Source organism: Melanotaenia boesemani, chromosome 15 (genome assembly GCF_017639745.1).
Source record: "Melanotaenia boesemani isolate fMelBoe1 chromosome 15, fMelBoe1.pri, whole genome shotgun sequence".
Classification (NCBI taxonomy): Eukaryota; Metazoa; Chordata; class Actinopteri; order Atheriniformes; family Melanotaeniidae; genus Melanotaenia; species Melanotaenia boesemani.
In genome coordinates, this window is record NC_055696.1 from 15,324,109 (window position 1) to 15,351,965 (window position 27,857).

The 27,857-nt window shown below is 37.9% G+C and overlaps 1 protein-coding gene across 5 annotated transcripts in view; it reads left to right on the forward strand.

Moving 5' to 3' along the window:
• LOC121654442 (glucocorticoid receptor-like) overlaps window positions 1–27,857 on the forward strand; it is a 61,328-nt gene that overhangs the window by 24,978 nt on the left and 8,493 nt on the right. For 4 of the 5 annotated variants that reach the window (XM_042008583.1, XM_042008584.1, XM_042008582.1 and 1 more), the window contains exons 3-7: window positions 7,363–7,532; window positions 10,293–10,319; window positions 21,578–21,694; window positions 25,806–26,072; window positions 26,662–26,806. In XM_042008583.1, the coding sequence (XP_041864517.1) occupies window positions 7,363–7,532; window positions 10,293–10,319; window positions 21,578–21,694; window positions 25,806–26,072; window positions 26,662–26,806 (726 nt within the window). The remainder of the gene's footprint in view (window positions 1–7,362; window positions 7,533–10,292; window positions 10,320–21,577; window positions 21,695–25,805; window positions 26,073–26,661; window positions 26,807–27,857) is intronic. The other variant, XM_042008586.1, reaches the window with a different exon arrangement.

Here is a 27,857-nt window from a genome sequence, read left to right on the forward strand (position 1 = left end):
TAGCTGCAACCTGTTCCTTTTTTTCATATTGTCTTTGTATTAAAAATATGACATTTTAAAGTTGCTTAAAATAAAACAAGAGAACATGTGGGGGGGTATTTAAAAGAGACAATCAGTGGCGACGTTTAAAAAATGTTCCTCTACACGACACTGTGTATATTTCAAACAACAGAAAATATGTTTTACTGCACTCAGAGTGGATTGTTTCTATTTTCTAAACTTCATATTTAGTTAAACAGATATGAACTTGCTCCTGATTCTGCACCATGTGGCCTAGTTTCCTGTAAAGCTCCACATTCCAACTCAGCATAACTTCACTCCAGGGATTTAACATGTGACCTCATCTAGCCTAACCCGTACCCTTCTCATAGTGGAACAGTAGAACTTTTGTTCAGCTACTTTACTGCTCTCCTTTATTCTTTTCTGATAGCTTTTACATCCAATTGTGGAAAAAGACCTTAACTGTTTGTCCTGTTAACACACTTTGCCAGTGATTGTCTCTTTTCTTTGATCTGTTCTTTTCTTGGCTAATCTTCTCTGCCACACACGCACACACACACACACACACACAGATGTCTTGGTTCTGTGTGAAACTGTAGAAAGAGACGTTTCGTGCTGGATTAGCTTGAATAAAAAATGCATGTGTAAAATTATTATTTCAAAACCCTTAAAAAAATCTTAAAACTTTTTAGAATTAAAAAGAATAATTTAATCATATCTGTCATATTTAACGTTAACATAATCACATGTCTGGCATGCAGTCAAACTTCAAACGAACCATATCAAGTTACACAACCTTGTTTTTATCAGTTGTTAAAAAGCAGCACGCCTGTTACCGAATGCTTTCACAACATAATCCTGCATCACATACTCCTCTCATCTTCTCCACTCAGACTGATGCAAGCAAACTATTGGAAGAGACCAGGTTGTTTTTACACTTTAAGCTTCGTTTTCTCTCCCTTCCTGTTTTCAGGATGTAGCACATAATCCTTAGACCAGAACTTGTCCATGTGTTGCTCCTCATAAGAGCCAATATAAATGTAAATTCGGCAGACCAGTGCTGCTGAAAAGCACTACTTCTCCCTGCTGTTCAGCTTCAGCTTGATGCTAATGTAATGTGTAATGTGCATTCTTGTATTCATTGCATGTTAGTGCTATGTCAGTTTCCCGCGTTGTGCTGTTAGCATATTTTTAGGTCACTGTTGAGTTGTGTTCTGGCCATGGAGAAATTCTTGTTCAGGCCTGAGGAAAAAAGAAAATGACAGAGCAGACCAAGGTGACTGATTCATTTCAGAATGTGAATTAAAATTTTCTGGCACATTGCCCACCGCAGTGGAAATTAGTGCTAATGAGTCCTCATTGTTGCTGCTTTGCGAATAATTCTTCCTGAGTGTGTGTGCTGGTGTATTTTACAGCGCAAAAACACAAGAGGAGATGTAGCTGAGGGATGGCACAACGTTTAACTTTCGCTGCATGAGAGAGAGGAAGTCAACATTTAACACACAGACTTATAAACACCCTGCAGAGAATTTGCTGCTTAATTTCTACCTCTGAGATTATTAGAATTAATATACTTTTTGAATGAGTGGGAAATTTAGGATCTTGGTTAATGTCGTCAAATGTCTGGTGGGTTGTGATTGGTTGTTGGTGCTACAACCACATTTCTTACCTTTGATTCTTTTGACTTTACAAACAACTGCAAGTGTTTAAGGTTTGGAGTGAGGGGGTGGGTGAGGGGTGTGCACAGGAAGAGGAAAAAGAAGGAGTCATCATTCAAGTGTGTTATGAGTTTTGAAGACAGTTTATAACTGAACTTCTGTTCAGCAGTTCTCCACTCGGTATTTCCAAATCAACACACACAAACAAATGTGTACGCGCTTACATGCAAGCTTCTTATTAGTGTCACACACAGGCTTGTCTCCGGGAAGGTGAGTTGGATAATCTCATGACTCGCCTGACCTCCTCCATACTCCCTGCCAGTAGTGAAGCTGGATTGGCCTGAGAGGCAGAGTGGGGGTGGGGATAGGAGGCGTCTGATCCAGCTACATTAATGCACATATTATATAACTATGGCAGATGAGGCGTAATGAGGGGAAGAGGAAGGAAGAAGAGGGGGGAAGGAGCATTAAACTAGAAGGAGAGGGAGATTTGTTGAGAGAAGCGGATGTGATGGAGACAGAGGAAGTGAGAATGAAGGAAAGGAAGGGAGGAAAAAGCACAGGAAAGACATAAAATTACACAGTTCAGAAGTCAAATAGAGATTTTGTATGAATTGTGGTAGGACAGTTCTGTTTACAAGTAGGTTATTTGTCTCTCAGTGCTGTAATGAACCTAGAATGTAGCTTTAGATGAAACATTTGGATTATCTCATTTTTACGCCCCAACACAGCTTCTTTTGTTTGGTTCAAATTGTCCATGTTTAAAGAGGAATTTGAGTCAAAAATAAACAAACAGTCCCTCTAAGACAACTCACAACAGGCTGAGCACACAGCGATACTGTAGATTCAGCCATTTTGAGTCACGATGTGCTATTTGCTCAGTTTTTTTTTATGTTTCTGCTATATAACATTAATTTGCAAAGCATTTTTAAGGGATATAAAGTTTATATCTGTAAAGTAAATTACTGCAAATCTAATTTGAGGTAAGCTTTTGAATTTTCTCTTGCAAACCAGGATTATTTCCTTCACCTAGTTTGGAGTAAGGTGTATATTATTCATGGCTCAAATACAGAATGTAAGAGTTGGTAACTGGAAACAAAACTGTGAGGAAGAAGACACAAAACCTCTAAAACCTGTAGAGGTTTAAGCGACTTTGTTAGAAAGATGGCTAGCCTGGTGGAAACCACAAGCTGAAACACTTCATGGTGTTAGCGAAATAATTAAATCACTGCTCACACACCAAAAGTACAATGCTGTGTTTTTAAATGCTTCTCTTGCCACCCGCCTTGTTTCACAAGCTTATTTACACACTAAAACAAAAATAAAACTAAATCTACTGGCACTTGGCTCTCAGAGGGTGTTAGCTTTGGACATTGTGCTAGCTTGTAGCAACACATGACCAACTGGCATATGCAGTGCTTAACACATAGCTTCTTAACACGTCATTACATATAAAAGTTACCCAGCTATATCACTAGCTACCATCTTATCTGCAGGAATCATTACTATAAATTTCAACTATTTTTTTATGTTAGTTTTGTTATGGTAACACAGTACTGAGGTTTTCCTTTACTGTGCTTGAAGCAGAGATTTAGTGCAGTCTTGTGCACCTAAAACAATTTCCATTTTTTGTTGAAAGTATTTTTGCTTGATGCTTTTGAAAAAAAAAAAAGTTGCTAGAAGGTTGTAAAAATGTGTGATAGACTACCACACAGTGCATAAGCATGGCAAACTTGTTGACTTTCAAACAATACATGGTCTTGACAGCCTACTCATTAACCGTCATAGTAGGCACAGTTTGAGGGATGCTTACTGTATTCCAAATCTTCTTTGAGAAGATGGAGAAACATATTTGGCAAAAGACAATGTCATTGAAATTTTACCTCATTGTCTTAACAGTTGCTCGGGAATTGATAGCATATTAAATAAAATTACTAATTTACAGTAAAAATGACAATTGTATGTAGAAAGCAGTTATTTGGAGTGAAAAAAGAGAAGTGTCTCAGTTCCACATTTGTGTTAATTTCAACATTGTGAACATGTTTATATTTGAACAAAAACACTTCACTCACCCACGGCCACCTCATATTTCCAGCTCACACATGTTAGCTTACCAGAGCTTTGATCTTCTATGAAAAACTGGACTTTGCATTGGTTCTTACTGTAGTGAAGGCTGTATATCGTAAATATGATTCTTCAGAGACTCAGCAGGTCAGCGCAGGATATACAGAGGATTGTATATCCCTGACATAAAAAGCTTGCTACAGACTCGTACTATATGTTGCAGAGGGATTGAATCTAATATTTTATTATGTCAGAGACTTGTTGCTAGTGTCCTCCAGTACTACTTCACATATTATTTGCTCATTTTTTGAGATGTTTGTAGGTAGAAAGGAAACAGTTATAATAACTGGATGCACACTGTCCACTCAGATTTTTGTTAGATTTGCTGTTGCTGTACACCATGATACAAACGCACACATGTACTTGCAGTGTGGATGGACAAAGGACAATGAGCTGCAAACTACTTTTTTTGTGTTCATTCCTTACTTCTACTGAAGTCCTTTCAGAAAAAGTATTTTTTTTCTGTATGTTGGTGTGTTTGATTCATGATACTACATCCATGTGCATCAATCTTAGTGTGTTAATCATTATGTGATGTTCTCTTGCTTATCAGTACATATGAGTTCTGCATGTTGGACAGTGAATGACTGTAGCTGCACATGTTTGAGAGCTCCAGTTCAGTATGGAGGCACTCTTAATGAGACTTGAATCTGGGCTACATGGCTCAGAGCCACACTTGATGTCTTAGCAATGAGATGAACATGTGAGCTGGAGGACAAGTAGAGGGGGTTATAAATGTTTAATTTAAACACCCCCCTGTGGCCATTTTATAATACTAGCATTTGAGCCATCCAGAACAGAGCATAATAGAATTATGTAACTTAACATTTTTAGCTCTCTAATGCACTTTAAAGTACTAAAAGTAGGATTAGAAAAACAAAGTAAAAAAGATAAGAAAATATTGAACACAAAATATAGTAAATGCAATTTAACAGTCTATGTTTGTTTTACTGGATTTGTAGTCGCAGTATCATGTGATCTGCACTGGCACTCTTTTTATTTGCGGTGTCTGAGCAGTTCAGAATGAGCCCCCACAGTCCAAGGGCCATCTGATAATTAGGGCTTACAGTATTTTCACGTGAATCGAACCAAAGCTTCTTGAAGTGGGCAAATAATAAAAGAGACATAAATATGTGTGCACATTTACTGTACTCTTCCCAACAGAGGCTGAAATTAATTAATTAACAATTAACAAACTGCTGCCAGACTCAAGGTCCAGCATTAGAAGCATACACATCAGAAAGCTTCTTTCAACATTTGCAGTGTGTGGTGTTGCAGATAAGATTTAAGCATACTTAATCATTTCCATAATAATATTTGGCAAACAAAATGGCCACACCTTATTAGGCCAGGTAATAACTCATGTGCATTCATGTAATTATTACTGTCAGCCTTGTGAATAACTTGGTGGTGTATCTCATACACTGGTCAGACAGTGAAACTTCTGTGAAACTAAAGCTGCACAGGAGTCCTAGAATGTTCTGGAGCTGCTGTATGTGAGAACACAAAAGTCCACAATATGACTTTATGTACAGATTTTCTATCCAGAAACTTACTAAAACCTTTACACAGCCTTATTTGTGCACTACTTACTACTTCTTGTGCTCTCTAGACAATCATTCCGCCAGATTATTTTCAACAGAAAGCTTTCCAACTGTGATGTGGTTGTGTGACCAGCAATGGTGGAAAAATAAACTTTATTATCTCAGGTAAATAAAACTGTGCATCTTGATGTATTCATGCAACATTGCAACAAAATTCTCAGGAGCTGTTGGAGGAACAAAAGCCTCCAAAGACCCCTGATCCCAGTCTGACAAGTATCTGGAGAAGCAGCCAATGAAACCTAAGGAATCCACTGCCAGTGGCCCACAGGACAGCCCCAATTTTATGACCCAATGGGTCAGAACTATTTTTGAGACAGGAAGGGGACTTAAAATAAATTAGACAGGTGGTTTTAATGTTGTGTCTAATAGGTATGTGCAGTATAAATTGGTTTGAGGGTCTGAGGGATCAGATTCTTAATGAGACAGATAACTCTACCTCAAACAGAGAGTTAAAACAGCTGCAGGTTGTGGCTTTGATGAGTTTCAGAATGAGTCACACTTAGTCATTTTTGGGGTTAAGAGGTTTGAGGTTAAGTAAATGTAATATATGTTCTTGTGTGTTTATAATCTTTTTACAACAGCATTTGACTCTTAGCTTTCCCCTTCTAAAGGAAATTCTTTACATAAAAAAAATACTTATCTAATGTTAAGCATTTCCAAAAATGCACATTTTACATATTAAGCCATCACTGCCCCCTCCGTCAACCATGCTACCATCTGCAAAACAGTGTGATTGTGAATTATGTTTGAAACTGCCAAAAGCTAAGCTGGTATTGCATTGGGAAAGCTGCTAAAGTTTGAGCCTGTATGTATATGCTGGGAGGGACCTGTTCAACAATCTTAACGTTAAGGTTTGGGTAAACATCTTAGCCGAAAGCCTTATAAGATCCGCCACCTCTGGTCGGTTTGGTTCCAGTCAAGTTTACATAAGCAGGTGTCATCTTTCCAGTGACCGTGAGGCGCCCACTATCGAGAAATTAGGTCATGCTTGTTTCAAAATAGGAGTGAGACTGGCTTCTGACCAGTGAGACAGACAGCGGGTTTTTTTAATTTATTTATTTTCATTCTATCTGATCTCCGAGCAAGCTTGTGAGTTTGAGAGTCTTGGAGAAAAGAGATGAAACAACTGCTGGAGCATAAGCTGAACAAAGCTGCAACATCAGCACCATAGCTAAGATATATATAGACCTATATATAAAGTCATTATCAAGCTTAGCAGGATAACTCTGTCGCATAATCCCACTGCACATTCTATCCAGTGTGCTACCACAACAAACAGAGAAGAAAAGATTAAAGCCTTTTTAATGCGGTCAAATTCCTGACATGAATTGTGCAGCCGTCAATCAGAACCCTGCTGACATTCCCCACAGTGCCACTTCACCCACAAGCTTCACACTGCAATTCGATGGTTTCAGTAACTTTGATTGTTAGACAACTGTGTGTACCAGTTTCTTAACAGGGTTTAGCAAAGCTTTAATGTGCATTAGAACACAATTTCAGGCTTGGCCGGAGATTTAGAGCTTACTTACTACATAAAGAAACTGTCTCTGCTGATGGACTTCATTGAGTTTGACTTATTTGCTTTTGCATCATTAAAAGAAAAAAACAGTGAGATCACTGAAATGAATAATTAGTGAACTCTTACAGGCTGAGATGAATGCTTCTTCAGCCTGATTATTTACAGATTTCAAGAAAATCCTATTATAACTGCTAGACACAATATTTTTAATTAGAATATGAGGAATATTTAGAACTCTGTTGGCTACAAAATGTGATAATTATCTATCCTTTCATACAGTGTAGAAATCAGGTTTGCATTTTTTTGCAAACAAGATGTATGAAAAGACTGTCATGTCTCCTAGCAACAATATAGCACACCACTGTTTATACCTGTAAACCTGACCTTTGCAGGCTGCACATTTTAACACGTTTTCCTGTCTTTTTTCCCCCATCCTCATTATTTGTTCATATTCCAGCTCATCAGCCAGAACAGGAGAGACCACTGGAGCTGCCGGGTCGGGCCAGTCCAAGCCCAGTGGGCAGACACACAAGATCTGTTTAGTGTGCTCGGATGAGGCTTCGGGATGTCACTATGGGGTTGTAACCTGCGGCAGCTGCAAAGTGTTCTTCAAGAGGGCCGTTGAAGGTTGGTCCCACATATCTCTCAGTCTGTATCCACACTCACTCATTCCCTCAAGCATCACACACTAGTTGAGAAAAATTCTGTTTTTATTTGATTTTGAACAGATTTATCAGATAAAGACGTACACATAGCAGAATAAGTTATAATTAGATATGTACAGCATGTTATGCACACAACCTTATACATGTGCATATAATGATCAGCATCCACAAACCTTTCTTATTCAGCTGAATCATGTAACTTCAACATAACTGTTGACACTTTTGCACGCCTTTGCACACTTTTGCCTGTTCATAGGCTGCAAAAAACATTGCATTATTTCTCTAAATCCAAGTTCAGAGTGCGGTAGAATAGAAGGTTGCGTGTTGTGCTTTTCTACTTGCATTTTTTGGGTTTGAATATTAGTCCCAGCCTTGTATGACTACCTCCTCTTCTTTTGCCTTTCCTATTTGTCTGTGTCAAAGCGGAGATTACTCACAAGTGATTAACAGCAAAAACTTTCAGAGAGAAGAGCCAAGTCCAAAAATATCTCCACCCCAACACTTTCCAGTTAAGAGTAATGTCTTCCAGAGGGCTGTTACAGCCTTTCATTCACTAGTACTCATTCCTTTTCATAGTGCATCACTATGCCTGTCTTGAATTTTGACACAATCTTGAAGTGGAAGGGACAGGAATGCATCTGAAAACAAGAAGTGTTTGTGTTTCTCCCTCTCCGTCTTTAATCTTCTTGTTCTACTTCCTGTCTTTCTACAAGCTGGCTCCGCAGATGTGTTATTACTTTGGAAGGAATTTTGTTTCCTTCAGTTGATCATTGCTTGCGCTCATCAGCATTGGGCTTGTAAAGTCTTGATGAACAATGATCCTCATTTTAGTTAATCAAAGCTAATATAGATCTTTCAGAAAAGAGATGACCTGCTCTTATCAACTTTTTCCTAGTTTAAGGATCAATAATCTTTTTGTTTGTTTCACTTTCCTCCTGCATCTACTGTATCTGTTAAATTTCCTGTAACTGCAACTAACATGGGTGGTTGCCAAACGTATTCATTTTATTTATTGCATTTGATGTTGATAAGATAGTTTGGTTCCTGCATCAGTTTGGGATGAAAACATGGTTGTTTGTTAATGGAACTTAAATGATGTGGTCATCTATAGAGAATAAAACTTTAATATGAGGTTGTTTCCTTATCAAATATGTGTAACAGTGGTACAAATTACCAGTAAAACTACTTGGTGTCAACAGAAAGTTCTCAGACCTTGTTCAGTTTTAATGTTTTGGACCCATAATATTAGTTTATGTTTTGTTAATGATTACTCAAAAAAATGTCAAAGCAAAAGCAGATTTTTGGAGTGTTTGTTTAACTTTAATTATAAGATTAATGTAATACAAGTATTTAGACCCTGGAATGCTACTCTGTTCCATCTCACTGCAGCAGGTTTGAGATTCTTCTACTTTTTACCTAAGAGACATCATTTATATGGACACATGTCCCTCTGATGAGGTCATGATGTCGAAAGAACTGTCCACAGACCTTCAGGAGAGGATTTTAATAGAACTGAAACATGCAAAAAATATGTCTGAAGCATTTAAAGCACCTGCAGGTAAAGCAGCCTAGAACATTTTTAAGTAGAAGTAGGTGACCATCAGCTGACTTCCTGGATCTGGAAGCTTAGTTTGGCTAAGTGAAGAGGGACAAATAACTTTGGTGGAACAAGTAATCAACCCACCAGCCACCAGTCAGGGTTTCTGGTGGAGTGGCATTACAGTTGCCCTTTGTCATTAAAGGCACATGATAACCCGCCTGGGAGTTTTCCAAAAGAATTTAATACTTAAACAACTAGAAGCTAATTCTCTGATTTGATAAATAGTAGATTGGACTATTTGGACACAATTCTAATAACATTCATGAATGAAACCAGTAGCTGAGCTTCGCATTAATAATAGCACCTCTACATGCAAACATGGCAATGGCAGTATCTTTCTTTGGGAATAATTTTTCTAAATCAGGGGCAGGGAGACTTGGAAAGACAGATGCAGAAAAATATAGCATTTTTGGTTTAAAAAAAAAGACAAAAAATAAAAAAATAAAACCTTCTGAGTACTCAGGATTTCAGGCTTTGATAGCATTTCAACAAAGATGAAATAAAACATAAAACCAGCAGAGAGATTTTGGCTAAATCCCTGGAATAGCCCAGTCAGTCTGGGTCTGAATTCAGAAGAGAATTTCCTGAAAATAGATGTGCACTGACGCGCCACATTCAACTTGTTTAAGCTTGCACAATTCTGCCAGAGGAATGAGGAGAAACAAACTAAATAGTGTGCATGTACGACCAAAACTGTTTCAATAAAGTTCACAATGAAGGGCCTGAATACTTCTTTCAAAGCATATTTCAGTTTATTATTTTACATTTGTGCTTCAAAAACCTGCTGTTGCTTCCCCATTGCTGAGAACTGTGTGAATGAATCTTTTGCTGAGTCTAAAACATGGAGATATGAAAAATGTAAAGGGCCTGAAAACTTTCTTTAGGCATGTAAATATAAGCACGTATATCAACTTACATCTGTAATATCACATCTTGTACAGTTGCATGATTATCTGCTGTGCCAGCTTTTGTTTTGTGGTGCTGGTGTAACCATCGGGCACTCAAACTCAACTTTAGGTCTTATCTAGAAAAAATAAACCTACAATAACACTAAGAAAGTTATGTGTCATTTTTGTTTTTCTCCCCCTTCTCCGTTCTACGCTCGTTGTCTCTATGATGAAGGATGGAGAGCACGACAAAACACAGATGGTAAATAAATGCACTTTTAATAACAATAATAATAATTATTATTATTGTAATTATGATGATGATAATGATGGAAGTACTGTCACCTTTGATTTGCTCATGTTCCTGTATTCCTTCAGCACTAAAAAAAACAAAACAAAAAAGAAATGACAAATCTGCCCAGACACATGCAAAGCCTCTTCTGCCAACTCTCTGTTAATGCATGCAAATGTTCTTTCTTGGTGATTCAAATCAGCATCAATTGCCTGTGAATGATTATTGTAATATTCAGTTTCTGCTTGGAATGCTTCACCTTATCATCCTCACAGGTCCTAAAAGTGCAGTCACATGCTGTCACCAATTAGCCTGTTCTTGTGCACTTAACCCACCTTATCACCTCTGAGCTGATGTTAAATGTGTCGCCAAGCTTGGTGTCTTAAAGTTTCTTGATTTTAGTTAATAGTCATGTGGTTGCTTTTAAATTTGCTCTGCAAGATGGATTTCCAGCTCATATCCATGTTTTCTTATGTAGGTCGCAGCACAATAATGGTCAATTCAGCATTTATTGGTCAAGTTGATTAAGCTGTAAATCATCCTTAAATCATCTATAAATTTGAATCTTATCACAATATGTCAACAAATCAGTGTTTCCTAATCATCTCCCCCAGACAGGTTTTTTTTCTTGTCATGTAACAATTTTTTATTGATTTAGTTTTTCAGGCATCAGCAGAAACATGTTCTTTCAGGAGTTTTGATTTTTATTGTTTGCAATAAAATAACCTGTTTTTCTCCCCCACTGTTTTTCTTTGGGTTAGGTAGCAAACAATTTATATATATATATATATATATATATATATATATATATATATATGGAAGTGTTTGTTTTAGTTTATAACTACTTATCAATCATATTTTAATTACCTATTTGTATAAAAAATAACAATATATTTACTACATGTGATAGTAATGTCATGTAAAAAATGTTAGTTGGGGGGGAGGGGAGGAGCATGAGTAGTGAGTAGACGTGTCTCCCACGGCTCCCGCAGAACTTTGTTAAATTTTTACATTATTGGACCTCGTAACTCTTTAAACACCGTTGAAAATATCTAAAAGTGACTTGACTACATTGTGAGTGAATTAATGTCTCCCAAGCCAACCAAACATCAAGGTAGCAAACCCACATTACGGAGCGACTCTACCTCTCCAGCTAGCATTAGCACGGGATCCGGTGTTCATGCTAACAGCATGGAGGCTCTGGCAAACGCGGTTACTGCTGTTCAAGCGTCTATCGACTCGTTTCGGGAGGAGAACCGAGTGTCCATAGCCTCTCTCCACTCGATTCTGAGTGTGTACGGCCAGCGAATTACTGATCTGGAGGATGGAATGAACGAGTTCGACAAGAGGCTGAGTAGCGTGGAGACTTCCCACACACTTCTGGCTAAAGAAAATAATGCTTTACGGGAGAAGGTGGCGTACTTGGAAAACTACACAAGACGGCAGAATATACGCATCGTGGGTATACCAGAAAACGCAGAGGGCCCGCGGCCAACAGAATTCATCGCCAAATTACTCGCAGACGTGTTTGGAGAGGACTGTTTTGAGAAGCCGCCATCAGTGGACAGAGCACACCGGAGTCTGGCTCCGAAACCAGCAAGTGGCGACGGCAGAGCGCGACCACTCATCGTCAAACTCCACCACTTCCAGACTAAGGAGTTGATCATGCGCCTTGCCAGGCAAAAGGGCCCGCTTTCCTACAACGGATCAAGATTTCACATCTTTCCTGATTACAGCCCAGATGTCAGCAAACGGCGCTCAGCATTCGCTGAATCCAAAAAGAAGCTCCACGCTGCAAAGATCCAGTTCGGCCTTTACTATCCAGCCACTCTGCAGTTCACTCACAACGGGAGACGCATGAAGTTCACAGATCCCATCGAGGCCCTGTCCTTCATCAACAACAACAATATTTCTGAGGATGACTCGCGTTCTGCTTCACACCACACTGAGAACACTGACTGAGGTAACATTACCGTTACGGTAAATAACAACCACTTAAAAGAGTCAAGAATAGTATTCCAAGGTCAGCATTCTCCATACTCTTAGTGTCTTCACGTTTGTTTGTGTTTATTTTTTTTTTTTTTTTTTTTTTTTTTACTAGTTATATCCATGCAATATTGAAAGTGTGGTTGCGAAATACACAATACTGCGCCTTTTTTTTTTTTTTTTTTTTTTTTTTTTTCCCTTATTTTTCTTTTATTTATTTATTTATTTATTTATATATATATATTTTTTTTTTTGTTTTGTTTTTTTTTGTTGTATAATTTCATTTTATTGAATTATGTGTGAATACTGCAGTTTCAGTAGTGGGTAACTAGGTCACATGTCAGTCAACACTACTTTAGAGGTTCATCAATGGTTATAAAAAGAATTCATCATAGCGGGTAGCATGCAAATGCAAGTTTGCAGTAGTTCGAAGTTCACCGGGGGGGGTAGCCTTTTTATGGCTTCTTTGTATGTTGTATGTTGTAGCTTTGAATCATTTAATGTGTTTTTCTCTCTGTTTTTTTCTGTTTGTTTTTGTTTTTTTTTTCCACACAGCCTAAGCACCTGTTCTCATGCTTCCTCTAAATGGAGCAGACACTGGTATTTTTTATTTGAATGGTTCTGATGAAACTGAGTAATTCACAATTTGTCCCAAATCAAGAGCATCTGAAAATTATAAGCTGGAATGTGAAGGGTCTTAACCAGGCAACTAAGAGAAAGAGGGTTCTCTCTCACTTACAATATCTTGGGGTCAGTATTGCTTTTCTACAGGAAACCCACCTTCAAAATCGAGATCATTCTAAGATCAACAACAACTGGATTGGGCAAACGTTTCATTCACAGTTTAACTGTAAGAGCAGAGGAGTAGCTATACTCATTCACAAAAAGATTCCTCTCCTTGTGTCAGATACTATCCTGGACCCAAATGGCAGATTTGTGATGGTTGTGGGAAAACTGTTTCAACTTAATTTAGTACTGGTTAATATATACGGTCCAAATTTTGATGACGATAATTTTTTTAAAAAAATGCTAAGCTCTATTCCTAATCTGGACAGTCACCACTTGATTCTGTCTGGGGACTACAACCTAGTGATGGATTCTGTTCGGGATCGCTCATCTCAAACCACACCAAGACCGTCTAAATCTGTGCAAACAATCCAATCATTCATCGAGATGCATAAGCTTATCGACCCATGGAGATTTAAATACCCCACAAAAAAAGAATATTCATATTATTCTACTGTACACAAATCATTTTCTAGAATAGATTTCTTTTTGGTTGACCCGTATCTATTAAGTATTATTAGAAATTGTAAGTACAACCCTATTATTATCTCAGATCATGCACCGGTGAGTGTTGAGCTGGCTCTCCCGACTCAGAGGACAAAACGAATATGGCAACTGGACACACTTCTGTTAGCTGATTCAGAGTTTGTGAATTTTATTACAGAACAGATAGATTTCTTTTTGCACATAAATAGGACTGAGGGCATCTCAGCCTCAACTCTCTGGGAGTCGCTTAAAGCCTACCTCAGAGGACAAATTATCTCACGCTCTGCTTATCTTAGAAAGATGAAATGCAGGAGTATTGAGGAGCTGAGTTCCAAAATTAAAGCCCTGGACAATCAAATATCCTGCTCTCCAACCCCTGATCTGATTGGAAGGAGAATAGGTTTACAAACTGAAGTCGATCTCTTAACCACCACTCAGGCAGAGAGGCTCATTTATAAATCCCGTAGTAAATTCTATGAAGAAGGGGACAAACCTTCCAAATTATTAGCAAGTCAAATTCGCCAAAAAGCAGCGTCTCGTAATATCTCGCAGATTGTGCTACCTGATGGCTCCTCTACAGAGGACCACCAAACTATCAATAACTGCTTTAAGGAGTTCTATTCTAATCTATACTCTTCAGATTCAGCAGCTGATAAAAAACAATTAAATGCCTTTTTTTCCAAACTGGACGTTCCTGTAATTGAGTCTGCCTCTAAAGATCGATTGGAGCAAAGTCTGACGCTGGAGGAAATTAAAAATTCTATAATGTCTCTTCAAAGCGGTAAAGCCCCAGGCCCGGACGGGTTTCCAACCGATTTTTATAAAAAATTTAAAGATAAACTTGCTCCTCTTCTCCTCTCAGTCTACACTGAAGCATTGGAGAATGACACTCTTCCACCTACACTTCGTCAGGCTTCAATAACATTATTACTTAAAAAAAGTAAGGACCCTCGAGATTGCTCATCCTACAGGCCAATTAGCTTGACAAACTGTGATGGTAAGGTGTTCTCGAAGGCCATTGCTCTCCGGCTGGAAACAGTTCTCCCTCATATAATTTCTGAAGATCAGACTGGGTTTATCCAAGACAGACACTCCTACTTTAACCTGAGACGATTATTTAATATAATTTACACTGAACCAAGTACTCCATCCCCAGAAGCAGTAATATCGCTGGACGCCGAAAAGGCGTTTGACCGCGTCGAGTGGGACTATCTTTTTCATACACTCGACAGGTTTGGTTTTGGTCCCAGATTTATTCACCATATAAAACTCATTTATACCGATCCAACTGCTTCAGTCTATACAAATAATATCTCATCCGAGTATTTTCCTCTGTATAGGGGGACGAAACAGGGAGATCCAGTGAGTCCATTGCTCTTTGTTATAGCTATAGAGCCACTCGCCATAGCCCTTAGATGTCACAATAGTATACAGGGTATTTTACGTGGTGGCCTGACTCATACTGTCTCGCTTTATGCAGATGATCTTTTACTATACGTCACCAACCCTATTACAACTATCCCTAGGGTCCTTGAAATCTTGCATGAATTTGGTAACATATCTGGGTATAAGCTAAATTTGAATAAAAGTGAATATTTCCCCATCAGTTGTAATGCCAAAGAATATCCCAATCTACCATTTAAGATGTCCACCGAACTTTTTACCTATCTCGGTATAAAAGTCACCAGATCCTATTACAGTCTATTTAAAAGCAACTTTGCCCCTTTGCTGGAACAATGCCAACAAGATGTCAAAAGATGGTCCATTCTGCCGCTTTCTCTTATCGGGAGAGCAAACTCTGTAAAGATGAACATTATACCAAAATTTCTATATTTGTTTCAGGGATTACCAGTTTTCATACCACAGTCTTTCTTCAAGAAATTCAATCAAACAATTTCTTCCTTTATATGGAACAACAAATCGGCTCGCATAAGAAAAGAATTTATGGAGAGACCTAAAGATAAAGGTGGCCTTTCCCTTCCAAATTTACTTGCGTATTATTGGGCAGCAAATTTTAATGCAATTTCTCTGTGGTTAAAAGATTTTCATGGCAAGACTCCTGCCTGGCTCCAAATTGAAAAGTTTACAAGCAGCCCACATTCACTCCCTGCTCTACTTTGTGCACCTTTACCACCATTGGTGAATAATATTAAAGATAATATAATTGTAACTCAATCACTACGTATTATAAATCAGTTCAAAAGATACTTGGGTATTCAAAGAACCTCTATTCACTTGCCAGTAATACATAATCATCTCTTTCAACCATCCCTGATGGACAATGGCTTCAAAATCTGGCATGACAAGGGCATCCATAGTATTGAGGATCTTTATATTAATGATACTTTTGCTAGCTTTGCGCAACTATCTAGAAAATTTAGTTTAACCAGCAATCATTTTTTGCGATATCTGCAAATCAGGGATTTTACCCGTAAAAAGTTTGGCAACTTTCCAACACTTCCTCCACCTTCCTGTTTAGATTCCTTACTAAGGGTTAACATGCTGGAAAAAAGGAGAATTTCATTTATTTACTCCCGTATTATGGACGCTTGCAACCCCTCTATATCACATATTCGAGAAAAGTGGGAAAATGACTTGGGGGTTCAGATGTCTGAGGATGAATGGGACGGTGCTCTGAAAAGTGTCCATTCTTCTTCTATATGCTCAAGACATTCTTTAATACAGTTCAAAGTGTTACATAGGTTACACTTCTCTAAAGCTAAACTGGCAAGAATATTCCCTAACATGGACCCATTATGCGACAGATGCAAACAGTCTCCAGCTACCTCTTTTCACATGTTCTGGTCCTGTCCGAAACTTGTTCCATTCTGGTCCTCCTATTTTGAAGTCATATCTAATGCGTATTCCTATAATATTTCACCCTCTCCCATGATTGCAATTTTTGGACGGTTTTTCGATCCAACTGGATCAGTCCCTCCACTTTATCTGCAGAGGGTAATTGCCTTTTCATCCTTGCTAGCTAGACGCTTGATTTTGTTGAAATGGAAGGCTGTTGATCCTCCAACATACCACTACTGGATTCGGGACATTATGCAGAATGTGAAATTGGAAAAGATCAGATGTACCCTCAATGGCACTATCAATGGATTTCATAGGACCTGGGATCCTCTCATAACTTATGTGAAGAACTTACCTGGTATAGAGTTGGAACTCTGAGTGTTTGCACCTGCAATTGATTATTATCATAATGAGTACGGTTAGGTGCACCTGTGGCTGTTGATTCTTTTGTGTGTGTTTTTTTTTATTTTTTATTTTTTATTTTTATTTTTATTTTCTTTTCTTTTTTTTTTTTTTTTTTTCTCCCTATTTTGTTCTGTTTCTTTTTCTTATCGTTTGTAACAAGTCTGTCTGGTTAATTTAGTCGGTCTTCTGATTTCGTTTCTGAGGGGTTTGTTTTTCTATGTTTGCCTGTATTATTTGTAATATTCCATGAATATGATGGTTTGAAGGATCACTTGAAAATGAAAATAAATAAAGTGTTTAAAAAAAAAAAAAAAAAAAATGTTAGTTGTTTTTTTTTTTAGCTGATGACAAAATTAGGAATTATTGCATCTTATCCTCCTTCTCTGCACTGCACTCTGGTTTTAGATTCACAGACTAGTTTCAATGGGGCTGACAGGCCCTTGTTAACAGATCAGGGCAGGATAAGGGATTCAGCTGACGTGTTTGACACCACAGATGGCTGTTTACGTTGTTGTGTGTAATGACTTCCTGTGATATTGGAGATGGTTTCAAATGACGACCTAATAACTGCCATTTTGTCTTCACACCACAAACCCTGCACATTAATATGTAATGTGCTGTGTGCAGTAAACGATTATTCCCAAGTTTCACAACTTCCTCTTTCTACGAGTTAATGTGTTATCTGCACATGAATATAATTATATATTCAGAAACTAAGTATGATATAAATAGCAACTTTGTGTCGTCATTTACATATATTCATGAAATTAACTTTTTTTCTTATTTGATTTTGTTGTCTCAAAGTTTATTAAAAGTCACTACATAGTGTAGACATATGTTTGCTCCAGCTTGGCTACAGACTGTCACCATCTCTGCAGGACAAAGCATTATTAAACTGAGCTAATCATTTGCTTGATGTCCCAGATTCAGTGTTTGCTGATACTCAGGGCATTAGGCTGCAGCACTAGGTTCAATATTCACAAGCAAAATAATCTTAGACGTGACATTATAAAGGAAATTAAACTGGTTGACTCACTGTTAAAAGAGGTAACCATGTGTTCTGACAGTCAGAACAGTACATTGCATGGACAGTTATGATTGGTGGTTGTCAAAGTTATTTTCTGTTCCATAGTTGGCAGGTTTTAAAGTTATGTAGAGCTGAACAAAGACCTCTTCATAGGAGGTTTGATGAGAATGATTGTGAAAACCTGACCTTTCAGAATGTATTTAAGAATCAAACTAACATCGCTGGATAAACTAGTGTCTCAATCTAGCTGCAGCTAGCTTGTTGGTGCAGAAATTTTGAGGTTGCATTTTGTTAGTGTTATTCTCCCACCAGCAATAACAAACAAACCAACTAAAACCAGAAAGCTATCGGTACAATTAATTCAGATTCTGCATCATATGAAGTATCAATTTATAGATCTTATGTGAATAGACAGATTTTGTTCAGTGGTGAGCAAAACACTTCCTTAGCATAGGTACTACTTTTTATTTCTGGCATCAAGGCAGTGATGGATATTCTTTTAAATAAATTATGATGATTCATCATAGTCAGTCTTCTCCAAAATTACTCAACAATTGTTTTCTGGGTTTAGGAGATTTTGACCAAATTTACTATTACACTGCACCTGACGCAAAGCAAGTTTTGATTGTTACAAAGAATACTGCTGGTATTTACTTACAAGGCACAATATCCATTACACTAAAACCTTTTGCAGCATTTCACATGTTCTTTTTTTTCACTTGTGTTCTGTTTAAATTTGTGCGCCTTGATTTGTGTTGCCGGAATTTTATTATCCTTTATAAAGGTGACTCTGATGGAGCATTCACAGTGGCTCCGTTTGGTCCATTTTACAGATAAACTGGATAGTATGGTTTGTTTGAATGCTCATTTGCAATCTAGTGTGGACTTAAAAACAGCAGATTCTGGTCAGAGGGTTTCGGTTAACTTGCAAGCGAACCCTGGTGCGGTTCACTTACAGTGTGAAAGCAAATAGACCGTCCAATGAACCAAAGACGGAAAGAGACACACGATGTGTTGTAGCGCAACGTGTTGGAAAACTTGCTGCTTCTCCAGCTGCTCATCCTACAAAGATGTTTTACAGTGGATTAAGGTAGACATGGTGGATCTAGCGCCCTGGATTTTTATACCACAGATGTTGCAGTTTGCTGCTCTTAAATTGGTCCCTTTTTATTAATTTTTTAATTTCTAAAAGTTATAGCAAAAAGTTATAGATTCGAATCCACATTTCTGGGCTCTAACCTTGGTGATTATTAAAATGAGCATATTGCATCTGTATTTGTAGATCAGTGCGGTTTTAGGATGTTGACAGTAAAGGCAGACACTCCCATGTTTATGCTTTACAGTCACATGGTAATTTACAAAGTTGAGTAAACTGGGCCTATATTAATTGTCGACCTATATTAACCCTACTGTCTTTATTAGCAGCGCTAAGGAGAACCAGCCACTGTGATGTATACAGGATAAGATAATGACGTTGTTTTTGTACCAGTAAAAATAATAATCTCTTACATATGAGACGAGTTAAATAAGTAAAGTATAATTCAAACAAGAGATTTGAATATCTGGGGGAAAATTCCTTTTATTTGGCTTCAGTGTCAGACTGATGTTATTATTATTATTATTATTTTTTTTTTTATTTGTTTTCTTTTACTTTCTCAGTGGACAGACTCCTCTTACAGATTGAAGTTTCTAAGAAATTAAACCTTTAGAAATTTTATTTGCCCATTTTGACCCTGTTTTAACAGTACAAAAATATCTACTGTCAATCAGCAAGATGCATTAGTCATGAAGCCATAAAATGTCTACTTTATCACAGCACTTTAGAAAGGGTTCAGGTAAACCACTTGAAGTCTGTGCTGTATTGTAGAAAGTAGTAAAACAGGATGGCTCAAATTAAAAACTGAGTAGTTGAGGTAAAAAATAAAAAGTAGGACTGTTTCGAATTTTTGAAATTTTCTATTTTCACAAACTGCATGATGCTAATATTAGCTCGTCCAAACAAACTTGGGCAGTGTTCAAAATGGATGACAAGGATACCTCAGGCTTTTTCTCTAAACAAAAGCTCTCTGATTTTTTATCTATCACAATTTTAATTAGTAGTATATAATTTATAATATACTATAGTACTGCTACTTTGTGCGTCTAGAAAATAATCACACACATATGGGGCCAGTAGTATTGAATGCCCTTTAGCTCAAAAAGCTACATCAAACAATTGATATTTCAAAGACCTGAGAAGATCAGTAGATCAGTCATTATGGTCCCAAAGGGCAATTTACTGGGTCAGTGTTGACTTTAAATGTGGCTTTGTTTGAGCCTATGGTAAGTTTCACAAGCAGAACTGCTCCATCTGCCACTCTGTGGTAACCCATCATTTCTAAGAAGTAGCAACAAAAAACAAGAATAATTGTAGTTCAGTAACGTGTAGATCTTCCCACTAAGTAATGATATAAAAAAAGACAAATCACAATTCCTCTTTATATGTTTTTGTAATTGGCTATGAGAGGAGAAAACAACAGTTATAGTTTATAATAGTTTCCTCTCAACTGGAAAACCAGTGAGTGACTTAGGACTTCGAAAAAAAACTTGCATACACCATATATGCTTATTACACCTTACGCTGAATTCTTTTTTGCCACTTGCAGAGCTCATAGTTCCAACTATAGTTGCCCTGTTCCTTTCCTAAGTTCAATTTTCAGGAAATAAGTATTTACAATTATGTGCAACACAGGCCATTATAAAAACAGAAAGCTACATGTAAAAGCTGTGAAGGTAAAACATGAGAACTGCTGATTTCCTGTTAAGGGTGACCGCTAACTGGTATTCTTGTGGTTAAACCACTGAGAATCCTTGTCATGGGGAAAGAACATTTTGGTCAGTTTTTTCTCATTGCTTGATGTCAGCAGCTGATTGGGTCTGTGACTCATATAGTCCATCAGAGATGATTCTGCTGAAGGTGAACAATGGGCTTTACTAGAATATCTGTCATAGTGAAAGCATAAGAAAAGCGCATATTGTTGAGCATGAATTAACAGCGTGGGGCAAACCCCTAAATAATTTAGGCCTTTTTCAATGATCAGGTTTTATTCTTAACTCACAAGAATCCATTGAGCTGGGAAAAGATGAAGATCATGTGATGCTCCTCAGGCTCTGTCACACTGGTGTTGTAAATATTAAAAGCAAGACACTGTTGCACTGTAGTGGAGGCTACATTTTCTGAACTGGTACAGTAACATGATGTAAAGCAGATATTCCAGCATTGATCATGAATACAAATACTATGTTCTCACCATAGCCATAAAGCTAAACCTACATTATGAAAGGACTTAACATCTATTTTATTTTCCATTAATCTGAATTACATTAATCTTTTCCCTTTAGTCGCAAATATAGATTTTGTAAGGATTTCCCACATTTAAGTTGGTATTGAGATGAGCGATAATAAGAACATGTGATTTTCAGACAAAAGCAGACGATGTAGAATCTAGTATAGTTCATGCGTTTTCTGTTGCACTGAAAGAGCTTTGAACGCAATCATTGTGCCATGTAGTAAAAATGCAGACCTAAGAAAGTGAAGCTGTCAATACAACAGGGATGACATGCTTGTGAGGCTTACTTTAGAATCAACAGGTGGGGAGTGTGGTTATACGTACTGACCGGGCTAATCCTCCTCAAACCCTCTTAGCCAGCTAATTTGTCTCCTTTATCCTCTTTCTTCTTCCTCCTCCTCTCTTTACAGGTCAGCATAACTACCTGTGTGCAGGGAGGAATGACTGCATCATTGATAAGATCCGCAGGAAGAACTGCCCAGCCTGCCGCTTCAGGAAATGTCTTCAAGCCGGAATGAACTTGGAAGGTAAACAGTCTGATCCATTGCTGAATTGGGCCAGACGGCTTTTACAGTCAAAGCACATCTTCCTTTAGTTCTAAGGTTTTATGTGTCAGGATTTAATTAAATCATCTGGTCCTTACCTGATCATAAAATACAATTTCAGATGAACAACAATACATGCCTTATTACACTATATCATTATATACTTCACAAAAACTAAGCCAAAATGCAGTAGCTTGTAGGACCAACTTCACTGGGTCATTACAATACATTATTTTCTTTTCAGATATTCTATTGTAGATTTGCTGCTGTGTTTGGGATAGTGCTGGAAAGATTGGCAGCTGTCTTGTTTTTGATTTGTGACTAGTCTTTTTCCCAGCAAAAGAACTGAAGAAGCCTTTCGGATGATAGGTAAAATGTATACAAGAACCAAGAAATAGAAGTCCAACTGCCTTTATTCAAACCCTTGCAATCTTAGTCATTGATCAAAGATTTTGTGGCTCTAGTGGCCTTTATTGGGCAATAGTTGGACAGAAAAAGGCAGAGAGATGCACGGCAAGTTTATTTATACGTCACAATTCAACGACAGGGTGATTCAAATTACTTTGCAGAGACAATAAAACATCATCACACAGCAGAAAATAAGCATAATTTACAACTAAAAACGAAAGATAAAGGAAGAAGAAAGAACATAAGAGAAAAACATGATCAAGTTTTAAAAGTGAAATGTAAAAGAAACTGCAGATTTGGACATTTGAATAAGAACTAAGAGCGGGTGGGTCTTTAACCTTGTTTTAAATAGTGTTTTTTAGCTGATCTGATTCTGGGAGTTTGTTCCAGATATGTGGAGCATAGAAGCTGAATGCAGCTTATCCTTGTCTGGTTCTGATTCTGGGAACTAATAAAAGACCAGACACAGATGATCTGAAGGGTCTGGTGGGTTCATACTGGGTCAAGGGGTCACTGATCTATTTTGGTCCTAAACCATTCAGAGCTTTATAGACCAGCAGCAGAACTTTAAAGTCTATTCGCTGACAAACAGGCAGCCAGTGTAAAGACCTCAGAGCTGGACTGGTGTGGTCCACTTTCTTCACTTGAGCAGCAGAGTTCTGAATAAGCTGCAAATGTCTAATTGATATATATTTTTTTTTTATGTAGACCTGTAAAGACACTGCTACAATAATCAAGCCGACTAAAGATGAAAGCATAGACTAGTTTTTTACAAGTTCTGCTCAGATTTTTCACCCTTGATAACCCTAACCCATAGGCTGACTATTTTTTTTTTAATTAGCCTGAGTCCATCTCTACATTTTTCTAGCCTGGTTGGTGGTTTTTAGGTGTAAAGAATGAAGCGCTGTGGTGACCTTTGAACGTTTCTCTTTGGCTCCAAAGACAATCACCTCATTTTTGTTTTTGTTTAAGTGAAGAAAGTTCAGACACATCCAATCATTAATCTCCTCAATGCATTTACCAAGAGTCTGTACAGGGCCTTTGTCTCCTGGTGATATTGTAATATTTATCTGTGTGTCATCTGCGTAACTATGGTAACTAATTTTGTTGTTCTTTCATGACCTGTGCCAATGGGCGCATGTAAATGTTAAACAGAAGATGCCCCAAGATGGAACATTGAGGATTACTTGTGTTCATTTAGCCCTGTTTCCACCAATAGGTCGGGCAGGTTGGGATGCTTTTTTTTTTTGTTTCCACACTTGAAAACTGGGAAGGGTACCCTAATATCTGACCCAACCAGTCACAATTTTTGGAACCCTTTCGTTGGGGTACCAATCTAATCGACCTGACCTGAAAGGGCGAAGTTTGACACACAACAGTCTGATTGGTTGAGAAAGAAAAGTCATTTCACGTGCGACATGGTATCAGAACAAAGCAGGAACAGCTCCTTGTATAGAACAACATATTTCTTTTTGTTGAAGCACCGCCAAGAAGAAAGAACACAAACTGTTGGATAACCACCATTGTCCTCCTTTGTTTCTGAGTCGTGTTTTGATCATACGTTAAGGAAGGAGCTGCGCTGTGAGGCGTCATGCTATTACTTAGCTGAGATATCTATTGCCACCCGGCTGATACTCCGCTTCTCAAGTAAGTTTACAGTTGGATGTGGAAACGTAGCGAGATTGCAGTTTAGACCATATCCATACCCTAACCGTCCTGTCCCGATCCCCACCCACTGGTGGAAACGAGGCATTTGTGTGTGGAGACATGCCGCAGAGGGTCCCAGGGTGGGATTAAAACCAGGGCTGGCAGCATCAAGGACCTGTAGACTCCACACATGGGCCAGCTGCCCTACCTGTTGAACTAAATGTCACTCCAATTGAGTTTTTATCATATATTATTTTATTTTAAAATTTAAATAATTTTTTCTAATAAAACAAGCAACATGATTTTAATACAAAGGTTAAAGCACAGACTTGCATCTGGTACCACTGAAGTTTTTATTCATTTATTTCTGTGAACTTTTTTGCATGTTCACCTGTGAATGTTCTGCTCTACGTAGGTGAGGAGGCCAAATACAAGTGTACTGCTTCCTCCAAGACGTTGACAAGCACATAGTTCAATTTTGCCTTGAAATACCTGGTGATCTTTCCTTTAGTTCTGCTTCAAGGGATACATTGTTGGGTCAGTGCAGCAGTTAAGGTGTGACAGGGTTAAGGAAGATAGATGAAGGAAGCAACAAATGAAGCATATAAATCGTTGTACATTTGATGTTGGTTTTTGTGTTATTAAAGCTTATGCTTCCTTAGGGCATGACACTGCTGTCAGTAGTTTTTACAATTTGGTTTTGCACGAGAATACATGTGAAACAGTGCAGTGCTTGTGAGACAGAGACAAGGGTGGTTTCAGATGCAGAGAAAGTGAGGGGGGATGAGTGAAAGAGAGATTTGATGGATGTCAGAGCATCAGCAGACAGGCTTCAATCTGAAAGGCTTGTAGTTTCCATAGAAACGCTAAGAGAGGAAATTAAAAAGGTAGTGAATAGGAAAGCTTGTTCTTTTCATGGTAACCTTTCAACAGGTAATATGTTTTTAAAATTTGATTTGAGGAAATGTAAAAGGAAAAAAATAATGAAAAAAGGCCTAATTAATGTACATAGGGTGGGCAACGATGGTGCAGTGTCTGTTGTATTGATCAAGAATGAGTTCAAGTACACACACACACACACACACACATTTGGCACTGGAGAGATCAGCAGTGCCAAATGTTTTGACCTGACCTCCTCATCTTATTTGTTTTTAATCATTTGTCAAGTTCAGGCCAAAGGGCTAAACCGGGATATAATCGTTACAGAGGTAAAGCGATCAACAGAGGGTATGCACAGGCGAGATTGTCGTCTTTCATTCCAGATCAGCTCATGTGATGGCTGTGTTTGTCTACAGGTGAAAATTGTAACAGTTTCACCATAAAGATGAAGAAATTTGAACATGTATATATAAATCTCCACATAAATAATGGGGTTATCTCCAACCCCAACCATGCATTTCTATATATCCTGGTTCATTGTAGGGAAGGACGCAGGTATCTCCAACATTTATTTTAGTTAAATTTTATTTTAGTTTAGTTTATTTTAGTTCAGTTCACTTTAACTGAACCTAACAATGGATATCTCACTAAGAGGTCCTAAGTCACTTTTTATCAAATTATCGACTTTGGATTTGTGCGTTCTCAAATAAAATGGATGGCTTTAAATGACCAATCACAATCATTTATTTCCAGCAGACTGAAAAGAAAAACAGCTGCTGGATTCAAAGCAGCATCTATGTTGGTATGTTCTGATATGTGAAACACTACAATTGATAAAGGACTTACTTTTCCTTTTCATGTTACTATATATATATATATATATGTATATATATATATATATATATATATATATATATATATATATATATATATACAACTTTTTTGTTGTTTTTTAAATAAATTTGATTTGATTGTTATTTATAAACAGACTAACCGATGAATGACAAAATGAGAATATTCATACTGAAAAAAATGTTTTGATGAAGTCCTAGTGATATGAGTTGAGGTTCTTGATGCTCTTAATTACCCTCAATAACAACCAACAAGGCGTGGAAATTGTACTTTGTTGAATAATCCTTTATCTGTTCTCTTTTCATAGCGAGGAAAAACAAGAAGCTGGGCAAGCTTAAAGTGCCTGCTGGGTCATCAGAGCCCATTAGCAGCATGCCTGTTCCACTCATACCCAGGAGCATGCCCCAACTTGTGCCCACCATGCTGTCCGTGCTCAAGGCCATTGAACCAGAGGTCATCTACTCAGGCTATGACAGCACGCTGCCGGACACCTCTACACGGCTTATGACCACTCTCAATAGGCTCGGGGGGCAACAGGTCATTTCTGCAGTCAAGTGGGCCAAGTCGCTGCCAGGTAACTGAAACCTCTTTGGCTTTGGTTTGGTGAGGGATATGTTGCATGTTTCTGCATGCCATACACACAGAAACAATGGTGACATGGCTTTTAGATAAAAGGGATGTATATCTATTGATGTGATTCAAGAGTTAGATTCACTAGTTGTGTGATCTTGTCATCCTTCCATGTAGGCATACAAGTTAACTTTGAAGATAAAGCAAATATGTTCACAATAAGGAAGCAGAACTTAAAAAAATAAATATTGCTGCTGTCGGGCACAAACCTCCAATGTCCAAAACTGTTATTTTTCAAAAAATGAATAAAACTGTATGGTTTTTGTAATAATGGACATAATATCATCAAACTTGGTATCGTGTTTTACATCATATTGGTTATATATGGTTAAATATTTGTAAAACTACAGACAGACATAAGAGGTAACCAATAGTACTGATTTATGAAGGAAAGTGAAAATCACAAATTTTGGACAAAGGAGGTTTTTGCCCGACAGCAACAATATCTTAATTGATTAGACTGTACCTTAAGGCATATCTGTTTTTCTATTTATTTATTTACTTTTACACCCCTCTTTTTACAACTCTTTCAGGCTTCCGTAACCTGCACCTTGATGACCAGATGACATTGCTGCAGTGCTCTTGGCTCTTCCTCATGTCCTTCAGTCTCGGTTGGAGGTCCTATGAGCAGTGTAACGGCAACATGCTCTGCTTCGCTCCCGATCTCGTCATCAACAAGTGTGTAATAAGGCCAGCTGTTGTATATTTGTGTGTCCTTTCTTCAGGACGAAAACTTTGAGATTCGATTGGCCTTTTTTTATTTCGGGGCTTCAGTTTCCCTTCAGCACCCCCCTCAAACAATCATCCATCTATCTGTGCATGACTAAGCTTAGATTTAATACAAGTGAGGTCACAAGGTGGAAACATGATGTGTTAAAATAAACAGGTGGCTGCCAAAGAACTGAGAATAATTGCTCAAACAACAGCTTTTGTAGGGTTAGATCCCACTATGTGTGAGCTTTGTGTGTGAAGCAGTACAGTATGATCCAGGAGGCAATGACGCTAACTTGGCTAAGTTTATCTGAAAGTGTAGTTGATAGTGTTGTTGATTTAGCACACAAACAGAAAAGCAAAATCAGCATTTGAGGATTTCTAGAGAGTTCTTTACCCTTGCTCCGGTTCTTGTGTCAAGCTAAGTTAATCACGTCCTGGTTCAATCTTCTTAGGAGGCAGACTCGTGTGTCATTGATCTCCTCACCGTATTGACTTGTCACTAGAAAAGGACACCTGGACAATTTGGTGTATTTATAGCCTCTTAAATCTCATTTTTGTTTTTTTCTAATAAAAGACACGTCCCCTAACGATGTCTAATTCAGAAAGCATCTTGCATCCTGCCTCTACTCTGAGCCCTCTCCAGCCAGTAAAAGACATTCCTATGTTTCTTGTCCCTTCTTTTTCCCTTTCTTTTGTTTGTTTCCTCTCTTCCTCTAATGATATTTTGTTGACCAATCAGCCAGGGTGCGCATTCAAAACAAGCCATGTGTTGATATCCAGTTTCTAGCATGTGACATCAGTTTAAGCAAAACTCAGCTGTAACCTGACGCGGCGTCCTGGAAAGAAAAGTTATAAAGTGCAGTTTCTCAGCCTCGAGAAGCTGCTGGGCAACGATGGCTACAGGAATATGCATGTTAAATGTTACTGTGCTATCAAAACAAGTCAAAATTCATATTTTAAGGTCAGAAAGTTATGTGGTGCTACTTTAAAAACCACATTCCTTACACAAAATGAA